This window comes from Rattus norvegicus, chromosome 15, assembly GCF_021556685.1.
Source record: "Rattus norvegicus strain SHRSP/BbbUtx chromosome 15, alternate assembly SHRSP_T2T, whole genome shotgun sequence".
Lineage (NCBI taxonomy): Eukaryota > Metazoa > Chordata > Mammalia > Rodentia > Muridae > Rattus > Rattus norvegicus.
Window position 1 is genome coordinate 6,918,080 of NC_141548.1, and position 18,222 is coordinate 6,936,301.

At 42.9% G+C, this 18,222-nt stretch overlaps 1 protein-coding gene and 1 pseudogene across 1 annotated transcript; one reads left to right on the plus strand and one right to left on the minus strand.

Annotated features, from left to right (window-relative positions):
- Nucleotides 1-1,135: 1,135 nt before the first annotated feature.
- Nucleotides 1,136-8,346, minus strand: LOC148000759 (disks large homolog 5-like). Its single transcript, XM_087587160.1, has 5 exons — nucleotides 7,784-8,346; nucleotides 6,881-7,043; nucleotides 5,598-5,729; nucleotides 4,964-5,140; nucleotides 1,136-1,728 (listed from the first exon to the last, which is right to left on the minus strand). Exons 1-5 carry the CDS (start codon nucleotides 7,935-7,937, stop codon nucleotides 1,644-1,646), a joined length of 711 nt encoding a protein of 236 aa, XP_087443286.1. The 5' UTR covers nucleotides 7,938-8,346; the 3' UTR covers nucleotides 1,136-1,643.
- A 7,753-nt stretch (nucleotides 8,347-16,099) lies between these two features.
- Nucleotides 16,100-16,399, plus strand: LOC148000760 (small integral membrane protein 14 pseudogene; annotated as a pseudogene).
- Nucleotides 16,400-18,222: the final 1,823 nt, after the last annotated feature.

Below are 18,222 nucleotides of genomic sequence, written 5' to 3' on the forward strand. Positions count from 1 at the left end.
ATCCACCAAAACTAGATAAGATGGATGAAGCTAAGAAGTGCATGCTGACATGAACCGGATATAGATCTCTCCTGAAAGACACAGCCAGAACATGTCAAATACAGAGTCAAATGCCTGAAGCGAACCACTGAACTGAGAATGGAACACCCATTGGAGGAACTAGGGAAAGGACTGAAGGAGCTGAAGGGGCTTGCAACCCCATAAGAACCAACCAGAGCTTCCAGGGACCAAACCACTGCCCAAAGACTACACATGGACTGACCCTGCGTAGGTAGCAGTAAATAACATTGTTGGGGCAACAGTGGAAGGGGAAGCCCTTGGTACTACCAAGGTTGAACCCCCAGTGTAGGGAATGTTGGAGAGGGCAGTAATGGGGGTTCGATGGGGAGGGGACACCCATTTAGAACGGGAAGGGGAGTTGTTAGGGGGCTGATGGACAGGAAACCGGGAAAAGGAATAACATTTGAAATGTAAATAAGAAATGCCCAATTTAATAAAAATGGGAGAAAAAGAATAACAACAAACAAACCAACAAAAACAATAAAGAAAATGTTCCAGGGGCAGTGCAGGGGAATAGTGGTGAACAATAAGGGGGATGTATAGGGGATACACATATGGGGAAGGGAGAGGGAAGGGAATGGGGGCTTAAGGAAGGAAACAAGGATGGGGAATAACGTTTGAAATGTAAGTAAAGAAATATATCTAATAAAAAAATTTAAAAATATCGTTCCTCCAAAATTGCTGGAATTCAATAAATGTGCAGTTATAACCGATGCTTTATTATAAGGAATGCAGAGGCATACAGCTCTGTGTGTCCTGATCGCTTTTTATATTCCTATACTGAATGTTTTTATTTCCTCTAATGTATTAGAGAAATACTTGTGTTTCTCCTTTGTTTGTCATTATAAAGGAAGCTAAATTTGTGAGCACAAGGATAAAGGAAGGATAATTTTCGTCATGTATGTGGGATCCACAGAGCACGATACACTGTCTACATCAAGAGCACAGTTTCCTGTGCAGCTCTGGCTGGCTGTGAACTGATGGTGAAGCCTAAGCTGCATGAGACTTGCAGAACACCACTGTTGCCTTACACTTGTGCTGTTACAGAAGGAAGAACCACACACGACTCAGGACGGTCTTGTGAGTGAAGGGTTAAAGGTCACAATTTTATTTATTGGCAAAAATTAATTTATTCGAGAACATTTTAAAGTGGGGAGTCAATGAGTTCAATGTATATAGCCTTAAGAATATAGCATATTAATTAAAAAACTAAAGTTAACAAATAAATAACAAAACTTCAAACGTAAACAAATAAAACCAAATGCATAAAACCAAACTTCAAACTAAAAACAAATATAACAAGTAATTAGTCAGCATTCAATTCCTGCTGATTCTTCAACATATAACTCCAGCCTGTTGCTGGCCTTGCAAACACAGCAGAACGGCAGGTAAGATGGTAAAAATCTCCTCAAGAGGAATGTAGACCTGCCTCACTCGGAGTGGTTGGTTGTTGATGGACAAGTCGTCAAAAGGTTAAACGTGAGGCGTGTTCCAGGCCACATCTCAAGGTCTTTCAAATTTAGCCCAAGATTTGTACGGTTACAAGGACTGAGATGTGGGAGGTGGTGTCAATCTTTGCACCCTCAGTGCTCCTGGTGGACAGTTCTGTCTCTGAGAGCTGTAGTCCTGGTCTGGGCCCTGGGAAAGCTTCTGCTGCAGTGTTCAGACCTAGGGGTGGAAAAGACCTGGTGAGGACCTGCCATGTCACTTATCCCATACACAGCAGCACAATTCAGCAGGATAATGCAGGATGATCTTTCATCTGAGGTCATTCTCTCATGCCCAAGAGAGAAGGGTAAGAGATCCCACAGGCCTGCATATTTTCCCAGCTTTTCAAAATGCTAAAAATTGAACAGTGAACAGCAGATAAATCCAATGGTACATATATATTATATTTTAATATCATGTAGCAATGTCTAAATGTCAGGTGAGGAGAGATATGAACAACCTAGAAAACAATAGGAAGGCCTTGGAAGCCTGGCCATCTCTGAAATGAAGACTATTATTATTCCTCCAATGCAGGGAAATGCCTGGGGTCCACATCACAACCTCAATACCTGCAAAGACCCAGAGAAACAATATTTCAAGAAGTACATGCACACCGAAGTGATATTATATTTGGCAAGAATATGCTGCATGGAAATCTTGCCAAGGGTAGGCATTGAACTCTAAAGGAGATACTCATGCAGAAAATAAACTATACCACTCCTTTGTTTATGGGTATCGTAAAACTATTTGTGGGGAGACTTAAAGGCACTGGGCTCAGATAATACTAGAGAGCTCAGACTGGAGGGATCAGTACACAGTAGCCAGAATCTCTATGGATCACATACACTTCATGGATGAAATTTCTTTTAAAATGGACAAGAATAATATTCTGAGCTGCTCCTAGCTGACAGATGCTGAGAACTATGTAGGAAGTCACACACCCAATAAGACAGTTTATAAGTATAGCTAATCTACTTGGGTCCTCTCATCCTGTGCTTTCAAACCATCTCAGTGACACCGAAATAGTGCTGCATCTTCTCAGACAAGGCCTTTTGCTCAGTGACCAGTTTTTTCTGATTCAGGGGATCCTGCAGACTTTCTTCCATTCTCTCCTCATCCTGGTCATTAGATTATTTTGTCCATGGAGACAGGCATGTATACAGACTCAGACAGACAGACACCCAGACATACACACTTTTGAACTCACCCAAATATATTTGTTCACACACACAAGCAGAATATTTTGCAGAATGTGGTTAGTTTCCCACTTAATGGTAATAGAAGAGATCACCCAGTCTACTATTGTGGCATAAAAAAAAAAAACCTGGAATGGGGTAAGTACAGAGTGAGCATAGCCTAAAGACAGCTCAGCCAATAAAGTGTATTCCCCTGAAAATCAGAAATTAGAAATGTGACATCCAGGCCTGTTAGCCAAGCCTGCTTAGCAAGGTCACAAGGCTGTGCACAGGAGGCTGATTTCAGGCAACAGAGCACTGGGGGGGGCGGGGGGGGGGCAGGTGAGCCTCTTCAGTCCTCTGCTCACTGTTTCCCAGTGCATGCAAAGTGAGCTGCATTTTCCAATATGAGGTCCCTTTACCATACAGTACGTGACAGGGCAGCCAAACTACCAGCACAAACAGCTGGGAAATCTCCATAACCACAATCCAAGGTAAAACTTGGACTGGGATGCTATCAGATATAATTCGAGTGCGATAAGGCTGACTACTTCAAAGCCAAATGGTGGCAGGTATAATCAAACTCAGCCACAGTCCATGGAAGGGCTGGACAACATTGTACCTTTTCACTTTCTGACTGATGGACATCTGGGTAATTTTGCTTCATGGCTGCTCTGATGTGAACCCCTACAACACTAATGTGCCACAGTTTCTCTGCTCACACCTACTTCTTGTTCTGGAATCGCTGTGTCAAAAGGTTGAAATTTCACAAGAGTTGTACATGGCTTCTCACAGGGCTACCCATTTGACACCTCCAGCAATGTCTGAGGGTCATCACTTTCCTAAACCCTCCTTACAGATGATTTTCACTCAGATCAAATGATTTTGAATAACAATGGTTAAGAGTGCCACAACACAACACAGGCTGAGTGCTTTGGACTATTTTGAGCCTAAGTTTCTGTCTGAGGCAAAGATGTGATTCCACCTCAGCATAACTCCTGGACATCTTCTGCCTGAAGATTCAACTCTAAGCAAATTAATCTTTCAATTAACAAATTCCAGGCCAAACTCCAAAGCCAAGGTATATTCAACCAAGTTTAGGCCAATCTGGAGAGAAAGTGGTGGCAGGTTAATGATTAACATAACCTGGATGTTGAGAAGATACAACAAGCACGTGACCTTCCAGTGTTACTATACACCGAGAGCAAAGAAGGCAGAAGAGCCCTCAGTCATCAGTTTTGACACTGAGGTACATGGATTACACACAGCAGCCTCTCCTCACATCCCTGTACCACATTCCTGAGTTTTTCTCCAAGTAATGTCAATGTTGATGAATAGTTTTCCCACTGTAATAATTTCAATAGTGATCAAGACCCCATTAAGAACAGTTTAAAACTAATTGGAAAAATTGTATTTCCTCTTCTCTCTCTCTCTCTCCCTCCCTCTCTCTCTATCTCTCTACCTCTCTATCGATATATATATATATATATATATATATTGTTATATATATATATATATATATATTGTTGAATACAGATGAGGCAAAGGAAATGTTTCAAGTGAGAGCTTAGACATTGCTCTCCATACCTTATAGAGTAAACCTGTGTAGGGAATGTACTCCTTGGGCACACTAGGTTGAAAGAGTTGGAGAAAAATTTCCCTCTAATCCTCACGTATCTCACACAAACCCTCACCCTGAGAGAAGTCTTTCTTACATCCCTGTTCATCCAGTCAGCTCCAGGACATAAGCCACAGGAAAGAACACTAAAACACTGACATAAAACAGGACGGACAAACTGCTTCTCAAGCTCTGTCACTGTAAACCACGATTTAGACGGGCAGAAGGGAAGATTTTCAATGTACGGGGAAAAGGAGAGAAAGTCCACAAGCCCCATCATAATTGACAATGAGAGCCGTTCTTTTGGCAATTGAACTGAACTCTAATCAGTTCTGTGCACTACAAAGACGGCTACCACATGGCATCCCTCTAGCATAATGGCATGTAAGTGTGCAGTGTGTGATCAACAGATCCCCCTTAAGGAAATGCATTTTCTAGTTGAGCAGGAGGATTTGGTTGTCAATCCTCCAGTTTCTTGCATGAAGCTAACACCACAGAACTACTGAATAACTGGATGAGTCCTAGGAGAGCGTCTGGATAAGTTGGAGAAGGTTAAACTGGTTTGACTTGGTTTATGCTTAGATATCAGGAAAACCTGACCTTGATGCGTCATTCATCCTACCTGAGGCTGCTTGATACAGGGATTTTCATACTGGCTTCCCCACAGATCCTTGTTGTTTCCTTAATGGACTCTTCCAGTGCAATCTGTTCCCATAGAAGCTCCCTGTTCTCATTCCGTGCTCTCTGGCCATTGTTCTTCAGCTCAAACAACTCAGTTAGGAGGGGGCAGAAGCTGCGGCTGAGACACAAAGAAAAAATGGTGACTCCCAGCCAGTCTCCAACTTCCTCCCACGTCTCCAAGTCCATTACTCCTTCTAGGGTCCTGATCCAAAGAGAGCCCCAGATTATAGTCCAAGTCCACAGTAGCCATGGAGCATGACCTAGAGTCAGGTCAAATGGAGAAAAGAGCCACATTCCACAAGACTCAGTGCACTTCTCAAAAACCTGACACGATTGATTCAAGTTTTTCCCAGAGGAGGACATAATCCCTATGTGTGCTTATTTGTCCATTTTATTAGAATGTTGCTTGGAGGCCAATCTTTCTGTGTCCTGTGTGTCCTAGAGCCTTCCTTAGAGACAGGCTTCCTGGTTGCTTCAAACACTATAAAGCCTGATCCTCACTTTACTTCACAGATAAGAATGGGCTGACACATGCTGTGCCTAGTGCTGGGGTCACAGCCTTGTAAGTTACTCACCAGTACCAGTCATTTTCCAGTGTGAGGTGTGTACATTTGACCAAAGCTCTATTGACCTGCTCGCTCATTTTCTTCATGTCGGTCATCACTTCCTCGTGCTGCATCGTGAGCATCTCGGACTCAAAGTTGTTCCTGTGGTAAGGCATGGTCCAAGGATGAAATAACATTATGAATGAAGGATTCAAGAATTACATGAATTCAGACTGAATCCTGAACTACCCCAGCCTAGGAATGCCACACTTTTGCCCCTTGGTACTGGGTCCATTTGGTATTTATAAGTTTATTATTATGGACACAGGGACAGCAGTGCCAGCAAACAAAAGGAGGGAGCTGATTTGCTTGAGCTCCCTGAGGGGGTTTGAAGGAATAGACTAGCTTGCCAAGAACATTCGAGGACCCTGTGTCACAATCCAGGCTCCAACTTAAGCCCATGAAGACTATTCTCCTGTTCTTAGGTAACAATTCTCAATCATAGAATCTATTGCTACATGAAAACCCAAAGGAACATGAACAGTATTTACAGGGAAAAGAATTTATAACACGCACCAGGAGATTCCCATGTGCGTCCACCTGAGCAGATGTGAAATGTTCTACTGCTCACAGTGAGGCTCTCACCCTCATCATTATCATGCCACGGAAATTGACACAGGATAATTCTCAGGCCAAATCAGTACATAGAATACCCAGATCTTAAGTGATACACACAAACGCACTCACACATGCATACACACACACAAACTCACACAAAACTCTCTCTCTCTCTCTCTCTCTCTCTCTCTCTCTCTCTCAAATACAATTAGAATGCCAATTAAATATAAGGATGTGGCATTATCTCCCAATACAATGAATAAAATCAGAGAAAACCAATGATCCCCTGTTGTCAGTCCAGTCACACACTGTGAGGCAGCAAGTGGGATTGGGTCCTTCCAGCTCTTCACAGGAACTATTGAACCCAAAGCACCTCCACGTCAATTACAACAATGATTGCTCATAATCAGAGCACCTAGAAATTCCCACAAGCCAACACCTGTCCAGTCTCCTTAAACCACACAATGAGAGCTCACACACTACTACCCTCACTCCCAGACTGTGATTCAATCAGGCCACAGGCTATGATTTACGTTTGTAGGAATTAAAATAGCCTGTGCCACCATCCCATTCCCATCTGAACTTCACATTCTGATTCAATCAGGAAAGTGATTTTGACCATGAGGACACCCTGGAGTTGTAGCCTACTGTGATGTGAGGAAATGTGGATTTAACAGAACTTGCATTGTGACTACCTGTCATTTAAATTCTTTCCCGGGTAATCGGCCAGGATACTCCTGAGTTCATCTCTCTCCTTCTGCATCTTCTGGAGAGCAATTTTGATGTTCTCCAAACGCTTCATTCTCTCCTCTTCAACAGGTGTCGTGGAGGGTTGGGACGATGCCTTCTGATCAAACTCTGTAGGTAGATAAACACCAGTAAACAGGCATATATGTGGACACAGTGTCAAGGAAAACTATGCTTACTCTAAACAGAAGTCTGAGGATGAACAGTTCTACAGATACAGTGAATCCCTGACAGAGCAAGAAAGCTATCTTTAAACTGAACTCAGCTAGTTCCCTGTTCCCACCATCATAGCCATATGATGACATATGCCATCATAGATATAGACCACACCTCCTAAAGCCATTCCTCTGGCACTGAAATTCTAAAGCTGGCCTAAACAGGAAGAATTGGAGGACCTTCTCAGCTAATGTCTGATGTGAGGCAGGTAAGTCCTTGAGTTCAAACTGCTTAACATCTTGAATCCCTAATCATGTGTGTTCAAGGACAAAGTAACTGAGACCTTGATATATGACCAGGAGAGTATCCCTCTTGGCATCAATTACCCAAGTAATCTACAGGACACTGCTGAGAATGAAGTGTTTCAACAGCCGATCCTGGAAGAGACACTTTGTTATTCTTATAAAGGCTCATCCTGGCATTCTTTGACACTGCCCAGGACACTAAAGAGATCCAAGGAAAGCCCCTTGACATATAACAGTTCTTGGTTTTCTGTCAAACTAATGATCAGAAATTATTGGGTCTGGGTCAGCCATTAGGAAGACTGAGGCTCTAAATCATACATCCTACTCCTGGAAGGACCAACACAAGCCAACCTCCTCCAGGGAGCTCCCCTTGCCCTGCCCAGTACTCACTTGACCTCCTCAAGGACCTTTCCATTCGTCGTCTTCTTCTACAACATGATAGAAGGCTGGCCTCCCTCTGCCTTGGTCTGGTGCCTGCATGGATATGATTGTCCCTCCGAAAGAGACTGAGGATCCTGGAGAACATGCCTCCTCGGGAACCCATTAGGAAATGAAGGGAAATCGCTCAGGCAGTTGGTGTCACCACAACACTGCTGACATCACAGAACATTCTAGTGTCTCCTGGATACAAGAGAATTTCCAGGGAAGACACTACCGGTGATGTCACTGGGAAATGCCATAGCTTACTTGCTAACTACCTCCACCCAGACTGACCAGTTTCTGCAGTAGCTTTTCCAGAGACTCACTTTTGAGCCAGGGAACACCCATTCGCTCACTCTCCTTCCAGAGCTTCAGAGTTCTCACTCCTTCATTACAACTCAGTTGCTGAGGAGAGGGAGAGTTGTATCAGACCTTGAAATGGATAGAACATCTTTGTTAACAGCCAAAGGTCTAAAGACCGTGGATGAGGGATATTCTTCTTCCTGAAATGTATAAACCCAGGGTCCATGCATGTGACATATAGTCCAATTTCTACAGTTGTTACTGTTCCCCAGAGGCGAATATTTTTTTCCTTCACCTTTAAATGTATGCAAGTTGGAGTATGTTGTTTCATGGAGTGTGCCTTGAGAGGGGTCATGGTTTCAATATATTCACCCATGTTTTTTCCTGAAATCTCTGTCTTACCATCCCATTTTGTGCAATGGAAACTCCCTTTTCCTGGCAAAAAAGCTTCTCAGGTATAGAGCAAACATCAAATTGTAAACTTTCTGTCCATTCTTAAAGTTAAAATCCCCAAAAGTGAGGGAGGAACTGAGACCCAAGCGAGAGCCATGGAGGGGCAGAATGCAGAGGTGCTGCTGGCCAAGGAAGAGCAGGAGGAAGCAGAGAAGCTGTAGCACATCATGGTGTACTGGGAGCTAGAATTGGAGTTCGACCTGGGCAACCTGCTGGCTTCACTCTGAGGACCTACAGGGTGCTTAACCATCATTTATAACTCAGTATCTGGTGTCTCTCTGGCCACCGTTCGAACTGCATTCAGAGGAACCACAGACAAAAGTCATCCAAAGAACAATTCACCAAAATAAATAAAAATTAGTACATTTTTCTTTCAAAAAGGCATACAAATGTATGGTCAAGTCAAACAAAACCCAAGGAAACACAAGAAATGAAATATTTCACAACAACCCAAGAGTGCAAGAAACAGTATAAAAACAATCTCTTAGGGGTTGGGAATTTAGCTCAGTGGTAGAGCAAGGCCCCGGGTCGGTCCCCAGCACCAAAAAAAAAAAAAAAAAAAAAAAAAAGAAAAGAAAAGAAAAGAAAAGAAAAAAAAAGACCAATCTTTTAAATCTATAATAATTCTATATGTATTTCTTGAAATAGCAGTTGGAGGAAGCAGGCTTTCATGCTTTTATAAGTTCCATAGCCTCATCAACCCTTGTGACAATCTCCACCTGTTTGATTTTTTCTTAAGCACAGATATGTGTGAGTTAGAATCCCGAGGTCTGTCTGTGATCAGACTGTAAACTGTAGTCAATGTAACACTGGCAATCATTAGCCACAATCTTTAAGTTTCCCTTGTAACATCAGAGCACAGCCATATCTTTGGAAAGCAAAACTCACCCTCCACCAAACTATCCTCCAAAATCCAGTCTCTCCAAAACACCAAGTCCATTCCTCATGCTATAAAGTATGACGGCCAAGCCTTGCATATGAAGGATCGATATTGCAGGCTCTAATACCGAACCAAAGAGACATTGCCCTAAATTCTTTTACAAGTCCGGTTTCCATGATAAGAGTTATATTAAAATATTATCCCAATCTAGACCTGTTTCCCTGGGTTGGCACATGCCACGTGTTTTCTCGAATGACTCCTTTTTTAAGCCAACATTCTATTACAAATATTACAAATTTTCAACCATACCCAATAACTTAAAAGCCAGTCACCTATAGCCAAGACATGTAAAGCTTATTATACATTTAAAACCAAACAGAAAAAAATGAAGTGACTACACATATCTTTAGTACTTAGATCAAACACCATTTTTACTTCTTTAGCTGTCATTTTAAAAGAAGCACCTTGTTACCTGTTGATTCCAAATATCACAGTCAAAGATTTCTCTAAGAGAAACAGCTAACAGCTCCATTACCATAGAAGCTTTGAAGCTGCTGGCACCTTTAAGGCCAGCTAGTGTAGACATTGAGCCAGCCCCCTGGGGAGCTTCCCCAGTGGACAGACCTAGGCTCCTAGCTACATTCCTCCATTGAGGCAGGATTCAGTCAGAGACACACATGACAGTTAACACCAGAGATAACCAGTTATCTAGGATGCTGGGCTCCAAAGGTCAATTGAAACTGTTTTATTTATTTGTTCCTTTCTTGAAAGGACTTAAAACTAAATCAAGGGGGAATCAACCAGCATTTAAAGTTTTCACCATTTTTTCTTTTAAACATGAAACACAAAACATTCAAGCAACAAGAAGCACAACCCAGACATACATTGACATCCATGGACAGCTTGGTGCAACAAGGACAGACAATAGACATAGAGGGAAGGAGCTAGATGGTGTCCCACCAAAGGGACCCAGATATCCTACCTAAAGGACCCAGAACCAGAAATAAGCACTTCTCCAATAGGAGCCAGCAAGGAGGCAGGATGTCCCTAGGAGAGCTCTTAAAAAGCTTAATCTCACTTTCCTTCTTTTGCCAAAGCATCTGTGGAGAGTCTGGGAGGAATGTTTTTCTCAAACCATTTTCTCTCTTGTCTAGGGTGTAAACTGTCTCTAATCAGGGTCCAAAGACTAAAAGCATCTATGAGAATTAACTTTGCTTCTCTAGATTTTAGCATAACTCTAAAAGAACACGTACACAAAAACATTTGACCATTATTACCTTGTCCCTTTTTACAAGGTTTACTCACCAGTACCACAAATCTTTATTTATCTTTGCACGTGCTTTCAATGCCCACGGTGCTTCTGTATCCTGCTTACTGGGACCTTTCCTGGCCCATTTTCCCCAATACGTCCCTCCTTCACTGGCCGGCTTCCTGGGACCATCTCGTCAGGTTGTCCTCTCTTTTCCAATCTTGGTGGGACCTCCATTTGATGATGCCTGTGTCATCAGGACACTCAGAACCGGGCATAGGCCTATAAGTGTTAAGAAGAAACACACACTCGGGTCATTCGTGTTAAAAGAAGGCTGTCCACGCTTTACTGAGATCTCCTTATATACCAGAGGCAAAAGCTGTGGAAAAACAATAAAGCAGGTGAAAACCCCAACCAGGAAAATAGGAAAACAGGAAAAATCTGCATCGTGGCAAGTCCTGGCCCCAACACAGGGGTGTAAACAACTTCTTAACATCAATAAGCTGAAAGGCTCAGCAAGAGGAATGGGTGCCATGGGAGGTCCTGGCCCCAAATCAGGGACCGAGAGAAGCTGCCAAGGGTGTAAACAACTTCTGGCCATAGTAGGCTGAAAGGCACAGCGAGGAGGAAGGGAAACACTCCAAGGTAGGGCCCAACAGGCTAATATAAATATATATTGGAAAAACTAAAACGCTGTATATGAAGAAAAATAATTAAAAAGTGCTACATATCTAAGCATAACATTCATAATAAAAGAAACTCAAATGACAGAAATTCATAAGAAATATTCATCATCCTTCTACATCACGCAAATGCAAATCAAAATTACTCTGAGATCACTTTTCACACTTGTCAGTATGACTAAGGTTAATAACACATGTGACAACTCAAGCTGACTGGGTTATGGAGCAAGGGGAACATTCATACTCTCCTGGTGGAAAGGCAAACTTCTACAGCAACTTCGGAGATCAGTATGATGGTTCTTCAGGAAGGTGAAAATTGTTGTACCTTAAGATACAACTCCAGGTCTCATGTCCAGATGTTGATTCATCCTAGAATACAGACCCTTGCTCAACCATGTTCAGTGAAGCTCATTTATAATGCTTAGAATTTGGAAATATTTAAGTTGTCCCTTAACGGATGAATGCATAAAGAAAACGTGGTGCATTTACAGACTGCATTGCTGCTTAACAATTACAAAAGGCAAAAAGGAAGCATGCACTATGCAGGACAATGAATGGATCTAGTAAAAGTCATTCTGGATGAGGCAATCCAGACTGAAAGAGACAAATGGGATACATATTCACTGAAATGTGGGTGTGGGTGTTAGCTGTTGATTCTTCAATCTGTGTGACTGTATGATCAGTTTAGTGTGAGGGTCTAGGGACGTGGGCCAGACTGTCCTCATTTAGGGAAGTACAAGTTCACTCATGGATGGCTGAGGGACACTGTCAGGGATAGGAATGTGAAATGTGAAGAGACAGGGAGAGGGCAGCAATGGAGGGAACATAGAGAGGGAGAGTAAAATGAGGCGCTGTATCGAAGCCTAAGAGAGTAGAAACCCTAATTGCTTTTTAAATTGTTTTATAAAGGTAACTAATGATTTATTATGGGTGCAAGGAGAGAAGTTAAAATGTTGATTGTGTTCATCTATGTGAAATTTCAATAATAAGTAAGTCACAACAGTTATGGATTTTGACTTTCAATGAACCTGTTACAGATAATGAATATCTAGTCCTTATGGAGACATCTGTCACCATCTATTATACACTAGTCATTTTATTTGTTTACATTTCAAATGTCATCCCCATCATTGGTCTCTCCACTTTGAACCCCCATACCCTCCCAATCCTCTTTGTTTCTAAGAGGGCACTCCTCCATCTACCCACCCACTTCCTCTTCACCCCTCTAGCATCCCCCTTCTCTGGGACATCAAGTTTCTACAGGGCCAGTTGCCTCCCATCCCAGAGATGTCAGATGAGCCAGTTGTTGCTACACATGCTCTACACTATATGTATCAGGAGCCATAGCCGGGACCATATATCCTCTTTAGTTGGTAGTTTAGTCCCGAGGAACTCTGAAGGCTCCAGTTAATTGATATTGTTGTTCTTCATATTGGGTTCCAATCCCCTTCATCTCCTTCAGGCTTTTCCCTAACTCTTTCATTGTGGTCCCCAGGCTTAGTCCAATGGTTGGCTGTGAATATCTGCATCTGTGACTTGAAGAGAGGCACATGCGAGGCTAGAAGGAAGCCTCAGACTCCAAAGGTAATAGGATGTAATTCTGTATTTTCCCAGAAGATGGCGACATAGGATCCTTTTCACAAACTTGTTTCTCACTAACTTCTTAGTTCTGTCCAGCATGTCAGGAAAGTTCCGCGATGTGCTCTGTGACTGAAGATCCTTCTGCTTGCTGGAACTCGATCCGCTGCGTGGAATACTCTCGATCGGCAATGGGCGTCTGGGTCGGTGGACGCAATGACTCCAGGAACTGTGAATGAATGGACTGAGTTGAGCAGACATTGAATTCATCTGAGGGGTTGGCATCTCCAGAACCTGCAGTTTAGCATCCATGGATCCAGGAGAGCACAGTGTGCAGGGCTGAAATCAGATTCTGTAATGGAGAGGCGGAAGAAACTATGGTTTTGAAGTATTTGTTCTTTTTGAAAGCACAAAGTGGGAGATCAGTCAGTTATCCTCTTTTTGCAACATCTTACTCTGAGCTGCAGGACATATCCTGGGGTATATTGCTTTCCATATTCAATGGGCTTTTCAGAAATTCCAGTTTCCTGAAACGGCATGGCCCTACTTTGGTGGACTGACTGGTAGGAAGTGGAAAGGTTCTCTGAGGGGCAGATGAGGAAAGGCCAAAAGAAGAGGAAAGAGACAGCTATGAAAGGGCTGCTGGTGGGTACAAGGAAACAACAAGCACATTTCTCAAAGCCCTATTTTACTATAGCACCGTGGGAAGCATAACCACAAGCTGACAGAAACAAATTGTTAAAATAAACAATGCATTCGTTCCCATCCCCCAAACTACTCCGTTTTTAACCACCAAGGTCAATAGAAATTTAAGCCTCAAGTACACCTTCTCTTAAGGTTCCATACCTCAGCAGGCTGAAAAATCTGCCAACAGGCCTTGACCTACCTTGACTATGCCTAGCAGGCAGACCTTCTCTCTCTTTCTTTTCCTCTGTTTGAGAGCAGGAGCAAATGACTTTATACTGTGGGAGGATTTCCATTATCAACAAACATAAATTTTCCGAAGTCATTAAAGCTAGAAGGCCAATCATTGATGGGCAGGTGTGGTCAGGTCACTACCTAAACTATCCCATGGAGAAAAGTAAAAGTGACAGCCATACCTGTGTTTAGGAAACAAGATGTCACAGGTGATTTGAGTATGGGTGCTGTGTGGGAGAGAGGAGGTCATGAATCTAGCTGGAAAAGCCCACTCCACTTTTAGATGTGTTTTGAAAGACATATAATAGAAATTTAACTGCAACAAAATTTTGTCAGCAAATGTGCTCTAATGATAGGTGGTTAGGTTTTGGGGGTCATATTGACACAGAAACTGGATTAGTGGTAATATCTTGGGAAGTAGCTTGTGTTACAAGGAGAACTTCAGTTATCCCTTGCCTAGGCCATCTACTGTCTTCTCTTCTCTTTTTCCTCTTTCACTCTTCTATCTGGGCTGATGTAGCAAAAGGCTCTTCTCAGAGACAAGTCAAAGGAGAATTAAGGTGACATCTTTAGCCTGTTTTCTTATAGACACATTGGACTGCGAAGGCTGTGAGGGAACCAGGCGGGAGGAGACTGCAAAAGGCAGAAGGAAGCAGTGACTGCACTGGTCGTGTTTCCCATTCTGTCACAGAAGCATTTTAAGAAAGGAGGGTTCCATTGGCTCAGAGTCGGGAAGCACAGACTCCATCCTAGAAGGGGTGAGTGTAGCCATGAGAGGTGCAGTTGGTAGAAGTGGACTGGCTGGCAGGATGTGAATGAGACTCTTACTATGTGGGTGGAGCAGGGAGCAGAAATAGGGAAATTCTAGCTCTTAGCTTCCTCTCTGTGCCATTCAGTGCAGGCACCTGGCCTGAGAGTTATGGTGTTACCACCATTCAGAGTGAGCTTTACGTCGATTCTCTCCCCAAAACCCCTCAGAGCGACATTCAAAGGCCTGCTTCACTAACACACTAGGCAATTTTTACCTTCCTCAAGTTGTCAGTGACCAGCAGCAGAGCAAGGCAAGAAGGTTGCACGGCCATTTAGAGGGAGGAATCAAGGAGTGGTGTTCGTGCAAGCCAGAAGAGACCTACAGGAAAGCTGGACATCAAAGAGCCACACACATTCTCTCGTGGATTCTCATGGTTTTCCCAGGGTGAGATTCAGATGCATGTGGTAGCTAAAGGCATTTCTGGCTGAAGCCGGTTTTCCTATGTGACATTAGGAAACAGTTGTAATAAAAGAAAGTTTCAAACAGCAAACTGTTCTGATTCTGATGGACACAAGTCTGATACTAGGCTGGAATTCTCTTCATAACTTTCGATACTTTTGAAAATAAAGGATAGATAGTATAATGTACTCGAATCCTAAAATACTGTGAAGTATGCATTTCATAAATATGCATTACATGACATTAAGTTGAAATTGCTGGGAATTGTACTTTCTTCTATCCCTATAACCACTTGGCTCTGGACAGAATTACTAAAGAATATGATGACTTGGGCTGTGTGTGTCTCTGTGTGTCTTTGTGTGTTCTGTGCGTGTGTTTATGTGTGTCTCTGTGTTTCTTTAGGTATTTATGTGTTTATATATTTATGTGAAAATGGAGGCTCTGTCAACTTATGGTATTTTTCACAGTAGCTATTGTCCACAGTGTTTTATGAGATGAAGTCTTCATTATGGCAGATGGAGTCAGAGAGACTACAGAAAGATCAAAGTATGGGGCTGGGGATTTAGCTTAGTTGTAGACGCTTGCCTAGAAACCACAAGGCCCTGGATTCGGTCCCCAGCTCCGGGGGTGGGGGGAGATCAAAGTATAGAGGAAGGGGCAGGGAAGATATCACAGCAGTTGAAATCACTTACTGTTCTTCCAAAGGATCTGGAATTGGTTCCTGGTAACCATACAAAGACTAACACCAACCTCGATAGGCAAATCTGTCTCCCAGATTCTGCCCACACTTGACAACCTCGTGATCCACCCACCCATACAAAAGGGAAAACACAGATCCGGGTCTAGTGGCTAAGAGTGACATGGTCTATCTAATCCGGAGGGGAGGAGGGTGGCGGCCAGCAGCAGCGGCAGCCACAGGGGCGTCCAGAACACTCCAGACCACCTCCCTCCCCACCCACCACTTGTTTGGGTGGCTTTAAAGAGTTGAGTAAAATCAAGCTGGTAACCAACTATGACTGAAGGAGGATTTGATCCCTGTGAATGTATTTGCTCTCATGAACGCACTATGAGAAGACTCATCAATCTGCTCCGGCAGTCCCGGGCCTATTGTACCAACACAGAATGCCTTCGGGAATTGCCAGGGCCCTCCGGTGACAGTGGCATCAGCATCACTGTGATCTTGATGGCCTGGATGGTGATCGCTGTGCTCCTCTTTCTACTGAGGCCTCCTCACCTGAGAGGCTTCAGCCTTCCTGGAAAGCCCTCCAGTCCTCACAGTGGACAGGTCCCGCCAGCCCCTCCTGTGGGCTAACATCCTGGTGTGGGAAGCAGCGATTGTTTGACACCCTGCACGACCGAACGACTGCAGAGAACCTGGCACTACCTGTCTCTCCTTTTCTATCTGCAGTTTCATGAGCTTCTAGAAGTTTCACTTGCCAACTGCCTTTGTTTCCTGTGTTGCCACAGTCCTTATTTACAGTATACCTGAGTAAACGATTTCTTTGAAAAGTCGAGGGCTATGTTGGTTGGCCTAAGCTTAAACTTTCCACTCGTTCTCCCTGGAACACTGACCATAGCGACTGTGGTGGTTTCTGGCCCAACTGAAGGAAAATTAAGGTTTCTGCATTTAAGTATTTTAAGTGGTTTGGATAGATTTTAATTCTTTTTATAAGGTATTTATTCTGGGTTGTCTGGTATGAATGACAGAACCATGCTGTAGTCACTTTACTGTGGTAGTTTACCTGTGGGTGGCAGTTTTCTGTAGTCCTTGACACTGATGCTTTAGATCATTTTCCTTACAAAGTCCAGCTGGCTTATATGGCTAGAATAGGAAAATCGATTTGGTTGTTTAATGATTTTTTAAAATAATTCCCATTAAAAATTTCTGATGTTAATACTTTAAATAAACATGATTGATTAATATTTTTAAAAGAGGTAAAACACTCAGAGACCTAGAAAACCATGGATGGCTTCCTCTTTAGTCAACTGGAGCCACAAAAATGTCAGAATCACAGAGCCAATCAGAATTCACCTGAAACCAGACACTACAGAAATGATCTCATTTATATAGAAAGAATTGGCTGATAGGAAAGGATAAGCAAAGTTGCTCACCACAACCATGAAAGGACTCTTCACAACTGGGCATAGTGACTCAAAGTGCCAATTTCAGTGCTTGGGTACATTCCTACAGGATCAAGCCCACCCTGCTCCATCCAGTAAGTCCATGACATTTAGGTCTGCCAGATTAAACTGAGAAGTCCTATTTTTCCCTTTTTTTAGTATATAATATCTACTTGTGAGTACATTGTAGTTATCTTCAAACACACCAGAAGAGTGTATCAGATCACATTGCAGAGTTCTGTAAGTACCCATGTGGTTGTTGGGATTTGAACTCAGGATCTCTGGGAGAGCAATTGGTACGCTTAATCCGTGAAGCATCTCTCCAACCCCTGACAGATCCTGTGGCAACATACTGACTAAAATTCTCTGTACATTCATTCAAAGAGTTAATATTTCCAGGCTTGAATGACAATGGTACATTTATAACTTAAATGAAGTATTTCATAAGTGACACTGGTCTCAGATATTGAAGTGGTGGGTGAACTATCAGAAATAGAAGGATGCTGCAGGCCCCTGTATATCTATGCAGGATAGCAGTAGATGTAATTGCACTTTTTATATATAATACACATAGCTTTCCAAACCTATTTATTTTTATTTTAGTTTGTTTAAGATTTATGACGTATAGAGCATTCTGCCTGCATGCATGCTTGCAGACCAGAAGAGGGCGCCAGATCTCACTGTAGATGGTTGTGAGCCACTATGTGGTTGCTGGGAATTGAACTCAGGACCTCTGGAAGAGTAGCTAGTATTAACTGTGGAACTACCTCTCCGGCACCATTACTTCTATTCTAATCTGCCTGGTGTCTCCAGCAATTTTCTTGTGGATGTTCTCTTGGCATGATAAAGTTTGATTTTAACCTGTGCGCTCAGAAGGGACACACATCTGCAATGACATGTTCATTTGGGGTTTTGTATTTGTAATCCAAGATCTTTTTATTTGTATTTAGCATGGAACTATCTATGTAAACAAGGATGTTCTACTCCCTGCCTCTGCCCTCCTGCTTGAACTCT